The sequence below is a fragment of the Triticum aestivum genome, chromosome 6B (genome assembly GCF_018294505.1).
Source record: "Triticum aestivum cultivar Chinese Spring chromosome 6B, IWGSC CS RefSeq v2.1, whole genome shotgun sequence".
Lineage (NCBI taxonomy): Eukaryota > Viridiplantae > Streptophyta > Magnoliopsida > Poales > Poaceae > Triticum > Triticum aestivum.
Genome location: NC_057810.1, coordinates 720,064,542 through 720,082,022, shown reverse-complemented (window position 1 = coordinate 720,082,022; position 17,481 = coordinate 720,064,542). Strand labels below are relative to the sequence as shown.

At 41.5% G+C, this 17,481-nt stretch overlaps 1 protein-coding gene across 1 annotated transcript; it reads left to right on the top strand.

Annotated features, from left to right (window-relative positions):
- Positions 1-6,410: 6,410 nt before the first annotated feature.
- LOC123139755 (uncharacterized) lies at positions 6,411-15,797 on the top strand. The gene is made up of 4 exons (XM_044559472.1): positions 6,411-6,543; positions 14,031-14,875; positions 14,955-15,110; positions 15,252-15,797. The coding sequence occupies exons 1-4, from the start codon at positions 6,411-6,413 to the stop codon at positions 15,681-15,683; spliced, it is 1,566 nt and encodes a 521-aa protein (XP_044415407.1). The 3' UTR covers positions 15,684-15,797.
- The last annotated feature ends 1,684 nt before the right edge of the window (positions 15,798-17,481 follow it).

Here is a 17,481-nt window from a genome sequence, read left to right as displayed (position 1 = left end):
TTATCACCGTGGACAGTCTACGGACCCAGGATGGTTACAGTTGTTTATTCGTAGGATGAGAAATCGTAGCTTCTTAAGTACAACGACCCGTTGCCACGCGTACGGCCCAGATAGCGGCACTCCGAAGCACATGCTGTCTCAAATATTATCCTTACTCGATGTGTTTCAGGCCAGTTTATTTAGCTCCATGGGCCAAACAAACAGCATCAGGAAGCTGTAAAACTGAAACATTCATTCTGACAGCTTGGAGGAATGCTGGATCCAGCCCCCATCTTTGCCAGGTTGTAACTTTATATAGATCTGCTCTCACTTGGCGTATATGAGGTGAGTATTCAACGATCTCTGATCTTCTAGCATGGCAACGTTTGTGTTTTTAGCCCACCCGACTCTGCAGCTCAGCTAGGGAGGAAGTCATCTGGGTTGCTCTTTTCTATCAGTGATAAGCATACAAGCGGGGACAACGACGATGTTTCTGAAATTCAAGGTGTTGTGGTCCTGTTCACATACTCCAAAAAAATAGCTCAGGAAACAAAATGGCAGCACATACATGGATCCAACATCCAAATTTATTCCTTTTACATTAAGCTATAGCTATGCTGATTTTGATGCACTCTTTTCATGTATCTAACAGACAAGTGTTATCATTGAAAGGCTTCTTCCTTTCGAATTCTTTGTATTAACACTACTGTCTTCGGTCTACGCAAGCAACTATATATGTACATCCTTTGAAAGATATGTTTGCCGGAAATGTTTTGATGGACAGGAAGTCATTGTTTTATTTTTTTTACATGGTTTATTTCTCCACACTAAAACATTTAGCAACAAAAATATCCCGCAGCAACGCGCGGGGAGTCATCTAGTTAAATTAACCCTTAGTCTCAGATACACCTCACATGAGCCACTATTTTGTGTTTTTGTACAGACTGGCAATGAACCACTATCTTGGAAGTCTAATACCATAATCACTGAGACACATATATCAGCGATAGTAAGAAGAAAAAACACAATATAGAAAAAGACATATTGTAGCAGGATACGATGTGAGAGAATAATTGGTTTGTTCTTCGTTTTGATGTCAACGCAGTATTCCCTCACTAACATGTTTACCTTCTTTTGCTCCATGCCCAACTGACATATGTCCGCCTGCACAAAGCAACGGATTAGAGATAATGAATGACAATCAAGAAATCTGGAATAAAGGTATACCACACTACAATATCGAGTGAAATCAGAAAACATCGGTAACCTTATTTACATTATGTAAATACTACTAACTTCGATTTTACCCATGGTTTTCCGCAATATGAATATATACTAACCTTCAGGAAAAACATATGAGTACATTGCATGCAAGGATAGAAGATTTGTGCAGCAGTCAGGTCCTCACTGTCAGCGGGGCCCATAATTGTACAACACCTATTTGTGCAGTAAGGAAAAATGAGAGCTAATCTATCTTTGATAGAGTTGAAGTTGTCGACGCTTCCGACCAGGACCCAAGAACAAGAAAGAACGGATCAAGACCAAGGCTTACCCACAGACCAACCACCGCAGCAACACATCCGGCGCTTCCGGCCAGGACCCAGACTCACGGGATTCCCTATAGTTCATACAAGCCAATCATGATTTTAGATGTAAATTCATGTGGAAATCCAACCAAGCGAGGTCATTTCAAAAACCAATCAAGATTGTGAGGCAACGTGCCGGCCAGGACCTCCTCTTCGTCCAGTCAGCACCACATAGCGCCATGAAAATGCAAGGAAAGGACGTGGGGGCTCACCTTGGCTTGATTCCCGTCTGGTGTTCCCCTATCGATGGCGACAATGCGCTCTGGCGCTCCTCCTGGAAGCATCTACGCAAGCGGCAGCCTCCACTCGTCCCGATGATGGCAACACAGTGAGCCCGACACGGCCTCCTCCATGATCTGCCTGAATCAAGCAATTGACCTGAAAAAGGATTAAGAAACCCCGTACAAAAATGAGAATGGAAATACATTATCATAGGGAATTGTTGGTGGAAGAGGGGCAAAATAAATAAGATGGTAAACAATATAGTCGTGAACCATAGCTGCTCCACCTTCTGCTGCTAGAGTAAGAAGGGCGGGCCTGTATGCGGCTGGCAGAGGAGGATGGTGTGTCACGTTAGGTCAAGAAATCATGTATCCAAAGCTAGCGTCCACGGAAAAACTATTTTTAATGCACAGGAAGCCAAAAAAAATATTGTCTCAGCAGACAGAAAATAGTAAACATTTAAACTAAAGCAAGCATCCAACAGTTTTTCAACAAATAACTGACACATCCCATCATTAGAATGTAGTAGAAATAGTAAACATCAGCAAAAAAAAGAACAACATGGAAAGAAAAAATGTAGCAGAAATATTTAGTATGTGTTTGTGAGTTTGTCTTTTCCTAGCTGTAACATAGTTAGAATCATTGTTTCAAAATAAGTCAAAAATGCTCAAAAGAATAATTGTCACATGGCTTATGTTTGTGAGTTTGCCTTCTCCTAGCTGGAACATCATTAGAATTATAAAACCCTCCCATCCCTACAGAATGTCGAAAAAGAAAAAAATAGGGCGATTAGATAGAAATTAAATTTCATAGGATCAGCATATGAAAGAAAGCACTGAGAGGCAATCATATAATTAAATTATGATAACTGGAAAGTTTTCTAATACAAATAAATAATTAAAAGCACCATGGGGAGGACTCAAGCAATGGCATCACATCCAAACCAAAGCTGTAAGGATTACCGAGAATGGATCTTACATTGCATCATTGGAATATATAGCCATGTATAGATTGGAACTTTAAACTTCTTCATATACTGGTATAGAGTTGTAAGTACAAATCATGGTGCTTCATAATGCAGGGAAATCATACCAAACCTGCAAATGAACCAGATAGTGATCAGAACTAGTACCAAACCCTTAATTGTCAATCAAATCCTTTCAGTGACGAGTATGTCTTTGACACGACAATGTCACGTCTGTTTGCCATTATTTTTTGCCTTCTAGTCATATATGGTTTATAATCACAGGTTATGAGAACACCCAACAAAATAGTCCGCACGCTTATTTAGACACAAAGAGATTAATTGGTTAAATAAATCATTCCATGCTTTCTTATTTGAACAATAACGCACATTCAGATTGAACTCTTCCTAAAAATATCATATGGATTTATCAAAGTGTGAGTAAAAAGCGACCAAGATTGCCATCCTTATTTCAGATATTGAAATAAATAGTACAAAGAGGAGAAATATTAGAAAACTATGAGAAACAACAAGCTAGAACTCGGAAATCACATCGAGTTATGAAGTACTCCCTCTGTAAACTAATATAAGAGCGTTTAGACCACTACAGTAGTGATCTAAACGCTCTTATATTAGTTCACGGAGGGAGTAAGAACTAGTGGACACTTCCATCTCAAGAAAGTTTTGGCATAACCAGGAGGTAAATGCCAAGCTATTGGCATGCTAGTGTACATATCTAAGAATGGTATAACCAAAGAAACATAAAAACAAGATAACTGAACTTTCTTTAGACAGAAGAGTGATATATGAAAAGCACCATGGGGAGGACTCAAGCAATGGGGTCACATCCATGCCAAAGCTGTAAGGATTACCGAGAATGGATCTTACATTGCATCATTGGAATATATAGCCATGTATAGATTGGAACTTTAAACTTCTTCATATACTGGTATAGAGTTGTAAGTACAAATCATGGTGCTTCATAATGCAGGGAAATCATACCAAACCTGCAAACGAACCAGATAGTGATCAATATTAGTACCAAACCCTTAATTGTCAATCAAATCCTTTCAGTGATGTGTATGTCTTTGACATGACAATGTCACGTCTGTTTGCCATTATTTTTTGCCTTCTAGTCATATATGGTTTATAATCACAGGTTATGAGAACACCCAACAAAATATTTCGCACGCTTATTTAGACGCCAAGAGATTAATTGGTTAAATAAATCATTCGATGCTCTCTTATTTGAACAATAACGCACATTCAGATTGAACTATTCCTAAAAATATCATATGGATTTATCAAAGTGTGAGTAAAAAGCCACCAAGATCGCCATCCTTATTTCAGAATTTAGATATTGAAATAAATAGTAAAAAGAGGAGAAATATTAGAGAACTATGAGAAACAGCAAGCTAGAACTCGGAAATCACATCTAGTTATGATGTACTCCCTCTGTAAACTAATATAAGTGTCTAGATCACTACTGTAGTGATCTAAACAATCTTAAATTAGTTTACGGAGGGAGTAAGAACCAGTGGACACTTCCATCTCAAGAAAGTAAATGGCCACATGCACGTAAAACAGATCTAGCTAAGAAACTTCCACGAACAGGGCTTACTTTGAAGATACCATTTTATAAAAAAACATCGGCAAAATTTCAAACGACCTTGTGACCCCTTTGAATCTAAATACAAGACTCGACAGCGTGAAAGAAACTAAGATAAATTATAATATTAATGTGTTGTTAAGGGAAGAAACATGGAATTCACTTTTCGACTGGGCATCCGTAGCTAACATTGTAAACCAGCAGCCAATTGTGTTTTTTAATGGCAGCCTTGGAAAAAATGCAGAACATCGAACTAAATCTAAAACTGAACTGTAAGTGACAAGTACACTCAAATAAACTATGCCATGATCCATAGAGCCTAAATCAGCAGCAATTATCTATTAAAAAATAGCCATTAAAGGGAAAGGGAGCCATAGTCCGCTATCCTTGTCCTCAATGCAATGAGGATCATGTTTGCTTCGATGGTGTTTCAGTGCAAGAGAAATCCAGATGTGCAGTTAATCATATAAGAGTAAAACTCTCAATTAAGTATCAAAGAATTCAAGTGATCCTGAGATCTGCATACAAGGAAAGAAAAAAATGATCACTACAGATTCATCTACTTGTGCATGCCTACCAAAATCTTTGTTTATTTTTAAGGTTTTATGACCCCGAAGTCTCCATCTACATATTTATTCAACATAATCTCAGTGTCATCTACAAATGTAAGCATATCGATCAGGTTACGAATCTAGAGCAGCACAACAATGTGAAATCAATAAAAGATTAAATTACTGGAGATAAACAAGGCAGTGGAAAACAAAAACAAAAGATGAACAATCTCCGGAAAAAGAGATGATAGAAAATCAACACCAATTATTATAACGTACGATCAAATTAACTGATGGTCAAAGAAAGCATCTTGTTATTTTAAGAAAAAACAGTGAAAACAACCTGTAGAAGAAGAACATTTCCTTGGTATATCCTTGTAAAACAGAAAAGGCTAAAATGCTGAGATGCAAGGAATGTACTCACTTTCAGTTATTTACTCTAAATCAAAGAAAGGCTGAAAAACATGTGAACCATATAAAAGCAAAGCAGGAGATGAAGATCATGTTGATATTTTTTATCCAACATATAAACAAAGATCCCTCTTCCTTGGATCCTAGCTAGATGAGTAAACATGCACAAAGGAACAAGACCACCAGCATTCCATGCACAAAGAAACAACAAATGCAAGTCCTATTAGGATTCAGACAAGGAACAAAAGGCATATAGGTACATACAAAAAAACAAGCAAAGAGAATAATACACTTGAATTTTCCACAAACAAGACAAGAAACAAAAGGCCCTCATTGGCCAGCCTGCACACCAATCATATGGCCATACAACCATGCACCAAGCCCCGGAAACGAAGAGGAGTGGAAAGAAGGAGGAGAAGAGGTGTGACCTGCAGATCCATGAAGGGAGATGCACGAGGCTGCTACCAGACGATGCGCAAGCACATATCAAAGGAGGCACCAGCCAGGGGATAGACTAAAAGCACAAGAATCCATTAACAACAGACTAATCTGCAGGAAAAACAAAGAAATATCATTGATCAGCAGCAGCTAACGAGCGAGAATGAAAAAAATAGACTTGTGAAGCAGCAGATAAGGCGAAGTGACCAGAAGAACAAGGGGCGTGCAATGAAATTACGCTAAGACAGAATTAGGAACGAGGGGGACATCTTCTTCCTCCCCCGTTGCCTCCAATTCCTCTCCGGCTCTCCCCCACAACCTCCATGTCCTCCTCTTCTTCCTTCCCCCATGGCCTCCATGGCCTCCAGCCCTTCCTCCCAGCTCTCACATGTTGGCGTATGAACAAGAGGAGGAAAAGGAAGGGGGCGCACCTGGAGCAACAGCAGCAACGCTAGGGTTAGGGTTGGAGCAGGGGGGAGGCGGCATCCCGAGCAGGCCATGGCATGAGCGCGAAGCAGGCAGCCCGTACGTCACGCCGCTGAGCAGAAGCACTCGGAGGCCGGGGACGAACAACAGCTCCGGCGGATCTGCGAGCGCCATGGCCGCCACCTGACCTGCTCGCTCTCCCTCTTCTCTTCACATCCCTTCGCATGAGGGGAGAGGAGAGGTTGCGAGCGGCGTGGTGTGAGGGAGATGAGGAGAGAAGTCCGTGGTGGCGAGGTCTGATGAGCGGCGTCGGCGACGATGTGGGTGGGGCGGCGAGGTCGGGGAGGAATGAATCGGGTGGGTGGGAGAGGGCTGGCGAGCAGAGGTGGACGAATGAGAGGACGAAAGGATGGGCCGCCGCCCACCCCCACCCCATAGCCGCACGAGCGAACCGCCGCACAACACGCACCCCCTAGAAGCGGAAAAGACCAAAATACCCTCGGCGGGGGCAGGATATAACATGCGGTGGCAACGAGATCTTTTACCGCTGGAGCGTGCCGACGGGCTGCCCGGGACAAGCCATAGCCACAGAGAATGACAAGCGGAGCCCACAAAATGGGCTGCCCCACAAGTCAGCGAGACCCAGCCAGGAGCCACAGAGTGAGCAAGAGCGAGCGAAACGAGTAACTATTCATTCCAGCAGTGCCAGCTCCAGATCCGACGGCCCAGGTTCATCCAGATCTCGATCCGACACTCAGAAACGCATCAAGGAAGCCGATCAACGGCCGAGATTCGCTGATCTCTGAGGAGGCTTGTAGAGAGTTTCATCTCTTATTTCTGGATGTGTACCTGTATGATAGACTGACATTCAGCAAGTGCCGAGGCGTGGAACCTCTAAATCCGATAAGGTTCCCGGAGACAAGTAAGCACATGTGTTGGGTGGAGAAGCAAATCAGAAGGGGTATCGAATCACTTGCCACAATTGTTGGAAATATGCCCTAGAGGCAATAATAAATTAGTTATTATTATATTTCCTTGTTCATGATAATCGTTTATTATCCATGATATAATTGTATTGATAAGAAACTCAGATACATGTGTGGATACATAGACAACACCATGTCCCTAGTAAGCCTCTAATTGACTAGCTCGTTGATCAATAGATGGTTACGGTTTCCTGACCATGGACATTGGATGTCATTGATAACGGGATCACATCATTAGGAGAATGGTGTGATGGACAAGACCAAATCCTAAGCCTAGCACAAAGATCGTAGTTCGTATGCTAAAGCTTTTCTAATGTCAAGTATCTTTTCCTTAGACCATGAGATTGTGCAACTCCCGGATACCGTAGGAATGCTTTGGGTGTACCAAATGTCACAACGTAACTGGGTGGCTATAAAGGTGCACTACAGGTATCTCTGAAAGTGTCTGTTGGGTTGGCACGAATCGAGACTGGGATTTGTCACTCCGTATAAACGGAGAGGTATCTCTGGGCCCACTCGGTAGGACATCATCATAATGTGCACAATGTGATCAAAGAGTTGATCACGGGATGATGTGTTACGGAACGAGTAAAGAGACTTGCCGGTAACGAGATTGAACAAGGTATCGGTATACCGACGATCGGATCTCGGGCAAGTACAATACCGCTAGACAAAGGGAATTGTATACGGGATCGATTGAGTCCTTGACATCGTGGTTCATCCGATGAGATCATCGTGGAACATGTGGGAGCCAACAATTGGTATCCAGATCCCGCTGTTGGTTATTGATCGGAGAACGTGTCGGTCATGTCTACATGTCTCCCGAACCCGTAGGGTCTACACACTTAAGGTTCGATGACGCTAGGGTTATAAAGGAAGTTTTTATGTGGTTACCAAATGTTGTTCGGAGTCCCGGATGAGATCCCAGACGTCACGAGGAGTTCCGGAATGGTCCGGAGGTAAAGATTTATATATGGGAAGTCCTGTTTTGGTCACCGGAAAAGTTCCGGGTGCTATCAGTAATGTACCGGGACCACCGGGAGGGTCCCGGGGGTCCACCAGGTGGGGCCACCAGCCCCGGAGGGCTGCATGGGCCAAGTGTGGGAGGGGACCAGCCCCAGGTGGGCTGGTGCGCCCCCCACCAAGGCCCAAGGCGCCTAGGGCTGGGGGGAAACCCTAAAGGGGGGCGCCTCCCTTGCCTTTGGGGGCAAGGCAACCCCCCTGGCCGCCGCCCCCTCCTCAGATTGGATCTGAGGGGGCCGGCCTCCCTCTCCCTTGCCCCTATATATATGTGGGGGATGGGAGAGCAGCCGCACCCAAGTTCTGGTGCAGCCCTCCCCCTCTCCCAAGTACTCCTCCTCTCCCGCGGTGCTTGGCGAAGCCCTGCAGGATTGCCACGCTCCTCCACCACCACCACGCCGTTGTGCTGCTGCTGGATGGAGTCTTCCTCAACCTCTCCCTCTCTCCTTGCTGGATCAAGGCATGGGAGACGTCATCGGGCTGTACTTGTGTTGAACGCGGAGGTGCCGTCCGTTCGGCACTAGGATCTCCGGTGATTTGGATCACGACGAGTACGACTCCTTCAACCCCGTTCTCTTGAACGCTTCCGCTTAGCGATCTACAAGGGTATGTAGATGCACTCTCCTTCCCCTCATTGCTGGTTTCTCCATAGATAGATCTTGGTGAAACGTAGGAAAATTTTGAATTTCTGCTACGTTCCCTAACAACAATCCACTTCCTGACTACTGCTAAAATAAGGGAGGATCATGTTTCAAGGATAGGGTAGTGTTTTCCTTGGAAGATTCTTTGTGTGGGTTCTGAAGGCATTAGAGGCAATTTAGTTAATGTTGGAGTACTTATTTAGAGAAAGTGGTCAATTCTGCATATGGTTGTACGCCATGACTGATAGGTGATGGCTAAAAGGTTTTGGTTTTGCTGATGGTCAGGTGCCTAAAAAAGAGTTTTGTTTCAGTCGAATCTTTTTTATCAATTTTTTTTACTGTAAGTCGAATCCTTCTTATCAAGGCAGCAGCAGCCGGCTCGGTTTTGTTCCAGTTGTCCTTTTTTTCTAGGTGAGTTCTCCTTTTCTTATATCTAGCCTGGAGCAGCCCACTGTCCACACACAAAGGCCTGGTCTGATCAATTAATTACTCCCTCCATTCTAAAATAATTGAAGCTAAGTCATTTTTTCTACTTTTGACCAAGTTCCTAGAATAAGAAGCAAATATCTATGATATCAAATATAGATAATATCAAAATATATGTCATAATGAATCTAATGAGCTCAATTTGGTTTTATAGATGTTAATATATTTCTATATATACTTGGTCAAACTTTACGAAGTTTGACTTAGGGCAATAGTAGAACTTCAATTATTTTGGAACAAGGAAGTACTCCCTCCTCCCCGAATTACTTTTCACGGAAATAAATGTATCTAGACGTATTTTTAGTTCTACATACAACCATTTCTGCGACAAATAATTTGGGGCGGAGGGAGTATCAAGAAGTTGTGTGTGTGCATGCGCGCGTAAGCACGTGTGTGGTTGTTACTTGTTAGTGTGTGTATGCATGTGCATGTGTTGATCAGAGAGAGATAGGAGAGGCGGCACCATTGACATGAGATGTAAACTAATTTTAATGGGTGAGAGACGATTAATCTCACACATTCTTATTTTGTTGTCTGAACACAGAGTACAACATGGAAGTATATATGCGATTTATATTATTATATTATTATTTTTGCATATTATGGACAGTACAAGTTATATTCATTTTTTGTGAGAGTATTTTGTCATTATTTCTTTTAAATTCATTTTTTCATATTTTTTTTCAGGGAAGTACCAATGCACTTAATTCACTCTTTAGAAAAACAATTCTATTTTTTGTTTGTGCTTTTATTTTTTGTTTTCGTTTACCGAAAACAAGGGCACGACGGAGAGAGCTACACTAATATATGCATGCTTTTCATATTACGGAACAGTGCAAGTTTCATGAAATTTGAATGCATATTTTTGTCATGATTTGCATTAAATTTTATTTCAAAAAAATCTCCTTTTAGGTAATACCATGTCCTTTATTCATCCTCGGTAATCTTTTTGTTTTTGTTTTTGCATTATTATGGGAGCACAAAGGATGCGCGCTACCGTGGCTTCCGACGTGTACGGCGCAATGTTGGAGGTCCCGTCTCGCTTCATGCGAGATGAAGCGAGCGCTTGCATCAAGCCAAGCCAGTGGGGACTATGGGCATTCGATCTTTTTTTATTTGAAAATATTAATTAGGCATTTGAAAATGTTAAATATGTAAAAAACGTGTTGACAATGTATTAAAAAAATATGGAATTTTTTATCATATATATATATATATATATATATATATATATATATATGTGTGTGTGTGTGTGTGTGTGTGTGTGTGTGTGTGTGTGTGTGTGTGTGTGTGTGTGTGTGTGTGTGTATGTTAATCAAGCAATCGAAAAAAGTTGAGCATGTTTAAAAAAAAGGTAATTTTTCATATAAAAAAATGTTCATCAAAGCATTTGAAAAAAATGTTAAATGTGCATAGAAAACAATGTTGACCACATATTAGAAAAATATTAATCTTGTATTTTAAAAATATTAATAAAGCATTCGTAAATATTTAAAATATATATAGGAGAAAAGTTGATCGTTTGTTAATTTTTTTAGTCCTGTATCTAAAAATTTTGAATCAAGCATTTGAAAATGTTTAAACTGTGCATAAGAAATCCGCCCACTATATCTCGCTTATAGCAAGTCCTATTTTCACTCTCCTGAAGGTGTTCTTGCATCGCATTTTAATGGCTCGGGCTACTTTTCCTCGCTCGCTTGCGGTCCTTTATTTTAGTCTAGTTTTTTGCTTGTTTTCTTCTTCTTTTTCTATTTTTTTTTCATTTTTTCTTCTTCATAATTTTCTTTGGTTTTCTGTTTTCTTTGTTTTTCACTATCTCTTATTCGTTCTTTTCACGGGTTTTATTGGACTTTTATTCTTTTTACTTTTTCATTTTTCTTTTTGTTTATTTTCTCTGTTTTCACTGACTTTTTTGCTTCTCTTTCTTCTCTTTTCTTTGTTTATATATTTCTTTGTATTTTCTTTTTGGTTTTTATTAGTTTTCTTTGTTTTCCGTTATACATTTTATGCATCAGGAACATTTTATATAGAGATGTTTAACACTTTTCAAACTTTCAAGAATTTTTTCATGTTCACCTTTTTTGACATGCACACTATACATTTTTTGTATACATCAGGAACATTTTATATACAGATGCTAAATATGTTTGAAATAAATAATTCTTTTGTATATTCTGTGTCTACTTTTCCGTAAACATTGAAAAATTTTTGTATACAACAGGAACATTTCTTATGTAGATGTTTAAAACAATTAAATATATTATTAACATTCTTTAAGAGATATTTTTTTAATGTCTAACATTTAATACATACTGTACATTATTTTGTATAAATAAGGAAGATTTTATACACAGACGTTTTAACAGTTTCCAAATATATGATTAACATTTTTTTATATTTGTTTTTCTCATTGTACATTTTTTTGTAGACATCAAAAACGTTTTTATAAACACCTTTAAAATTTTCCAAAGACATGATTAACATTTTTGAAAAATATATATCTTTGCATCCACTTTTTTCCATACACATTGTACATTTTTGTATACATCGACAACATTTTTCTATATACATTTAACATTTTTAAATGAGTTATTACCATTTTCGAAAAAATTATGTAAAATAGTTTTGAAGTGTGTGTGTGTGTGTGTGTGTGTGTGTGTGTGTGTGTGTGTGTGTGTGTGTGTGTGTGTGTGCATGCGTGCGTGCGTGTGTGCGCGTGCATGTGCATATGCGTGTGCTTGTGCGTGTGTGTTTTACAAAAAAATTGGGAACAAAAAATAGAAAATTCTGGACAAAATTTTACAAACTCGAAAACTATTTAAAGCCATGAACAATTTCTGAAATTTGAACAAACTTTTAAAACGTGAACAATTATTGGAAAGATGAACAGAAATTTTGAAATTCCAATAAGATGAACAATTTTTAAAATATAAATTGAACATTTTTCTAATATATGCTGAACAGTTTTTAAATACATACTGAACATTTTTTTGATGTACGCTGAACAAATTTTAAATATACATTGAACATTTCCGTAATATGCTGAACAAATTTTGAATTGTAAACAAAATTTAATAACCATGAATTTTTATGAAGTCATGAAGAAAATATGGAATTTCAAACTTTTTTGAAAACAAAGGATGAAAATAAAAATTAAAAAGGATAAAATAACAAGAGAAAGAAAAAAGAAACAGAATTAAAAAAAATAAAAGGAAAAATCAGAAAACCGGCAAAAGAGAAAAAAAGGAAGAAACCGGTTTAGGGAACCTTCGAGAAGGTTCCCAAAACCGGTTTGCTGGCACTGCCTTAACTCACGAAGTGGGCCGGCGGCCCGTCGCACGCAGGTGCTCCTGCGCTTCAGCGAAAGCACGTCTCGTGGACGCACGCACGCGTCGAATAGGATCCACCTCCCGGCTCAACCGTTTTCGTTATGGTGGCACTCCTCATGTAAATAAGAGTAACTCTCCCTTTTCAGTTTTTATGAATCTGGGCTTTCCCAAATTCTTTTTTTTACACTAGGGGGTGTTTTGCTTCTTAAGTTCGACTTCACGGAGCTAAGGCGTTCTGGTCAACTCCGTGCGTGGAGTTTCTGGAGTTGGAAGTCGAAGAGGTTCAAAAGGCCCAAATCACTGTAGTATTATTTATCAAGTCATATTATCTATTATGTTTGAAAGATTATTGCAAACATGTAAAATAAAATTCTAGTTTTACAGGAGAAATCAACATCACATCAAACTAAGAAACAATCTGATAGTCAATTGTGAATCTGATCGGTGACAAAGAGCTTAGTTAGCCTGCTAGCCTCTCTTCGAAAGATAGATTCTAAGTTTGATACGTACAAAACATTTTAAATTTTTAAACACCAAAACATTTTATTTTAGAAACTAGCATGAGCTCTTTTTGTACACCAGATGAAATTAGATTTCTAGATGAGCATACCAGATAAATAAATTCCATGTAAGCATTGCTAAATCGGTGATATATTACATTCATCATTCATCTTTGAATTTATTACTGTATCTAAAGTACATTTGCAAATGGTACAATTTATGGGTTCTAGAAATATGCACACCTAATAATACACCAGAAAACACTATTAAAATATTAGTTGAACAATACTCTTTAGAAACCTCTCCATGATATTTAATGAAAATAAATTATTCATTAACATATGCACATAGATAAAAATATATAGGTGTGCATTATGGATTTTTTTCAATTTTCAAAACAATAATTCAAAGATATCCTATGTTATACTATTTAATTTAAATTTAGCATAAACGAAGTGACTGGTCATAAACATTACAACTCACAACGAAAAACACTTTTTAACTATACTAAGTAAATTATATGATTAACTATACCAACTAAAATTAAAGTTATACTCTTTAATATTGTATTAAAATAAACATAAGTATAAAAGTTTTGTATAAAATATTAATTTTATTTTGCTTAGGGCCCAAATTTGTCGCACACCTCCTAGGGACGTGGCGGGGGCCATCACAAACCACCTACATCACAATACACCTCCTAGGACTTTTCTTTCAACACTTAATATCACCGGACGAACACCAGTGTCTCGAAGCTCAATGGTGACAAGCTCCAGGAGACTTTGAACAGACATCCCGCCTAACAGGGGCAAAACTGTAAACAAGTTCATGTGCAAGTTAACATTTTAAGATAATAATTTGACTTTATAACACCATATAAGTTAACATTCTTGACCGTCTCAATGTCCGTGAGGCTGCAAGAACCAGCATCCTGTCCAGACGGTGGATTCAGCTCTCTGCCAAGCTGTCTCGGCTTATAATAAGCGCTCTGGACTTCCTGCCAAAGGGTGTGTCGTGCACCAGCATATCTGATGATGAATTGGTCCGCATCAATGCAGCTGTGTTTCAAGCGACAGATAGCATATTGACACGCAGAAATCCTGGAGAGCACACCATCCACCTTCTATCCACAACGTTCTACTTGAGAGACGATGTCCCCATATCCATTGGGCGTGCTGTTGGCCATGCCATGGCGGCACACTTGGTTGACAATGTCAAATTCAGTGTTATGACAGGGAAGTATGAGATCATTGACATAGCTGAGGATGATCTGGTCACCTCCGCGAGAAATTTCATGTTCTTCTTTGATGCCTGTCCAAGTGCATTTGGTGGTTTCACTACCCTTGACCTAGAGAATTTGAGATTTGGGGAATCAGACATATCCAACGTCCTCATCACTTGCAAGTGCTTGAGGCATCTGCGTTTGTTCAATTGTGACTCTGGTGTTTGCAGCACGCTGCAAATTGAACACGCTCGTCTCAAGGAGCTTAGTATAGTCCAATGTATGGTTGAACGAGTTGAGCTGAGGTGGCTCCCTCAACTCACAACGATGGTCTTTGAAGGTTGGCTACAATTCCAAGATCCACTGTTCATTGGTCATGTCCCATTGCTGGAGGTTGTAAGCCTCACAAATCTTGCCCTTCGTTACGACAAGACGGTGTTCTTAAGTGAGTTTCTTAGCGGTAGCTCTATACGAGATCTGAAGTTGGCATTTAATTCTGAAAAGGTATGTTCAGATTTTCACTTTGTGAGATGTGGCTTGGCTTCCTTCTCTGCCCATCTCATCATGTGTTTATTCGTTGCAGATTTGGGTGCAGCCAGAATTTCCGACGCCATGTCTAGCATTTGTTTTCAGCCAACTAAGGTTTGTGAATTTACTTCATCTTCCTGAAGGGCATGATCTCACCTGGACAATGTATATTCTTGAAGCTGCACCCTTACTGAAGGAGCTATACATGACGGTATGTGTTTACCTTAAGATCTCTTTTTAGCCACATGGGCTTAATGTTAGGTTTTGCAAGATGCTTTCACCAGATAGATACAAAAGATGGCTGCTCTATTGACAATTTATTTTTATCTTGGACCTCTTTGCTGGCATGCAGGTATGGGATCATGCGTGCAATATGGAAATGGACGAGACGAAGAGGAAAGAAGAAGCATATAGTGAGGACAAGGGTGTAGAGTGGGAATTGGTCGCAGCAGATTTCCAACACCACAGTTTGGTCACACTCGTCATTTTTGGCTTTGAATCTGAAGATTGCTTTGTGAGTTATGTGAGACGTGTTCTGGTGGCGGCCGTCAATCTAGAGGATGTCTTCTTGTATAGCGGGTTGAAGTATCGCAGTTGCCCGGACAAGAAGAAGCTTGTCAGGTACCCCTGGACTGAATGGCAGAGGATCTCCCTGAATGAGAGACTCACCGCTGGGATCGAGTCGGGTGCCATATTGCACTATGGTGAGATGAGGCCTGGTCATCTAGCAAAAATGGAGCACCCAAAGTGCTCAATGCTCAAGGCAAAAAGGGGTTTTGCGTGATGCTAAAAGGTGTTTGATTTTACAGTAGTGAAGTGTGTTACAAGTGTTGTTATCTTTGGTTGAGAGCTTGTTTCGGTGTTTCTTTTTACCTCTAAAATGGCACATATGGAGGACAGAATCGGTGTGTGTGACAGAGCAATGTTAGCAAAACAATGGTCTTGTTGCTATGTTGGTTATGGTCTATGATTAACCAGAAATTTGATGTTACTTCATGCGAAACCGCTAGCCGAAATTCCAAACCTCATGCAACAACTAACAGAGAACACACACAATTGTTAACTGCAGGTTTGTGTATGAATTGTGAATTAAGTTTGATTTGATTCCAGCACGCTTTCATTTTTTAGGCTACTAACAAATAAAACCAACACGAGCTCAATCTTTACCTAATAATAAAGAAAATTGGGTTTCTGGTCGTCCGTCGTTGCTGGTGATTTTGCATAAAAGTCCCTCGGTTTATAATAAATTAACCCGCACTCTGAGAGAAACGCTTCGTTTTTTCAAAAACACCCCTGCAGAGAAAAGGAAGGGGATGCGCACAGGAGGAGCTCGCTGGCGTCAACGCTTGCCCCGGGTGCGGGGGTGCTCAGCGGATACGGTGGTGGCCAGAGGAGGCAGCGCAAGAGGGACATAGATGGAAGGAAGGGAAGGGCCAGCGGACGGGGCGAGCCGGTGCCCTGGCGGTGGCAGGTGCGCGCGTGTGTCGCGTGGCATTGAAGGAGAGAGGGAAGGGCCGGTCACCGGAGCGGGGCCGGGACGCCGATGTCGGTCTATCTGTGGCGCGTCGCTCCGGACATTGGTGGCTGCCGCCGCGGCGAATTGGGCGCCTACATGCGCACGCCGTGGGGTAGGCGACAAAGGGGGTAGGGGAGCAGGCGAGATCGCACTCGTGAAGGTCGACGACGGCGAAGTTGACGCCTGTGCCACGGGGGAGGCGGATCTTGGCTGGGGAAGGGAGGTAGAGGAGTGGCGGTTGCAGTCGGTGCGGCGGCGAGGGGAAGTACACACGAGATCGGAGGCGCGGGAGCAGGGGTGGTCGCTCCCCAGGTGGCGCACGCCCGGGTTCGTGCTGGCGCCGGGGAGGCCGTGGTGCCAGCGGGGGAGGAGGTCGCCATGCCGGCAGGGAAGAAGCCGGGCGTGAGAGGAGGCCGCCGTGCTGGCGGTGAAGAAGTCGGGCGGGAGAGGAGGCCGCCATGCCGGTGGGGAAGAAGCCGGGCGGGACAGGAGGCCACGGTGCCGACGGGGAAAGAAGCAGGGTGGAGGAGGAGGCCGCGGTGCCGGCGGGGGAAGAAGCAGGTGGGGGTGGGGCGGCGCGGCTCCCCGACAAAGGGAGAAGGTGGATCGGGGGGAGATGCGCCAGAGGAGGAGGGAGGTGGGGCTGGTGGGAGGAATCGTGGCAGGTGGAGATGGATGTGGGGTGCGTGTGGTGCGGTGGTGTTTTTCTTCTTCTATTTTAATAGGCGTTTTACACGGCACCGTATTACTCCTTTTTGCACAGTGGCAGCGCATGTAAACCAGGCCGTCGTACAGCGCATGCATTGTTCAAAATAAATGCCCATTCCTGCCATTATCAATTCCCGTTATGTTCCTTTTTTCCATTGCAGGATAAATGAAAATGGACAGGATTATTGCTGCATGTGCCAGTTCAAAATATCAAGCCCTAACATAGATTCTAATTGATTAAAAGCAAGATTTGTCCCGAACAGAACGCCATCATCTCACAGGTCTCTGAATATCAATGAGTCCAGGTCTTTGGAGAGACAATTGCACCATACAGAAATCTATATGCCACGATGTTTAG

Coding starts and splice junctions, on each gene's coding strand:
- LOC123139755 (XM_044559472.1), top strand. CDS start 6,411: ATGAGGGGAGAGGAGAGGTTGCGAGCGGCGTGGTGTGAGGGAGATGAG. Junction 6,544..14,030: donor GTCGGGGAGGAATGAATCGG/GTGGGTGGGAGA, acceptor ACACCATATAAG/TTAACATTCTTGACCGTCTC. Junction 15,111..15,251: donor TGAAGGAGCTATACATGACG/GTATGTGTTTAC, acceptor GCTGGCATGCAG/GTATGGGATCATGCGTGCAA.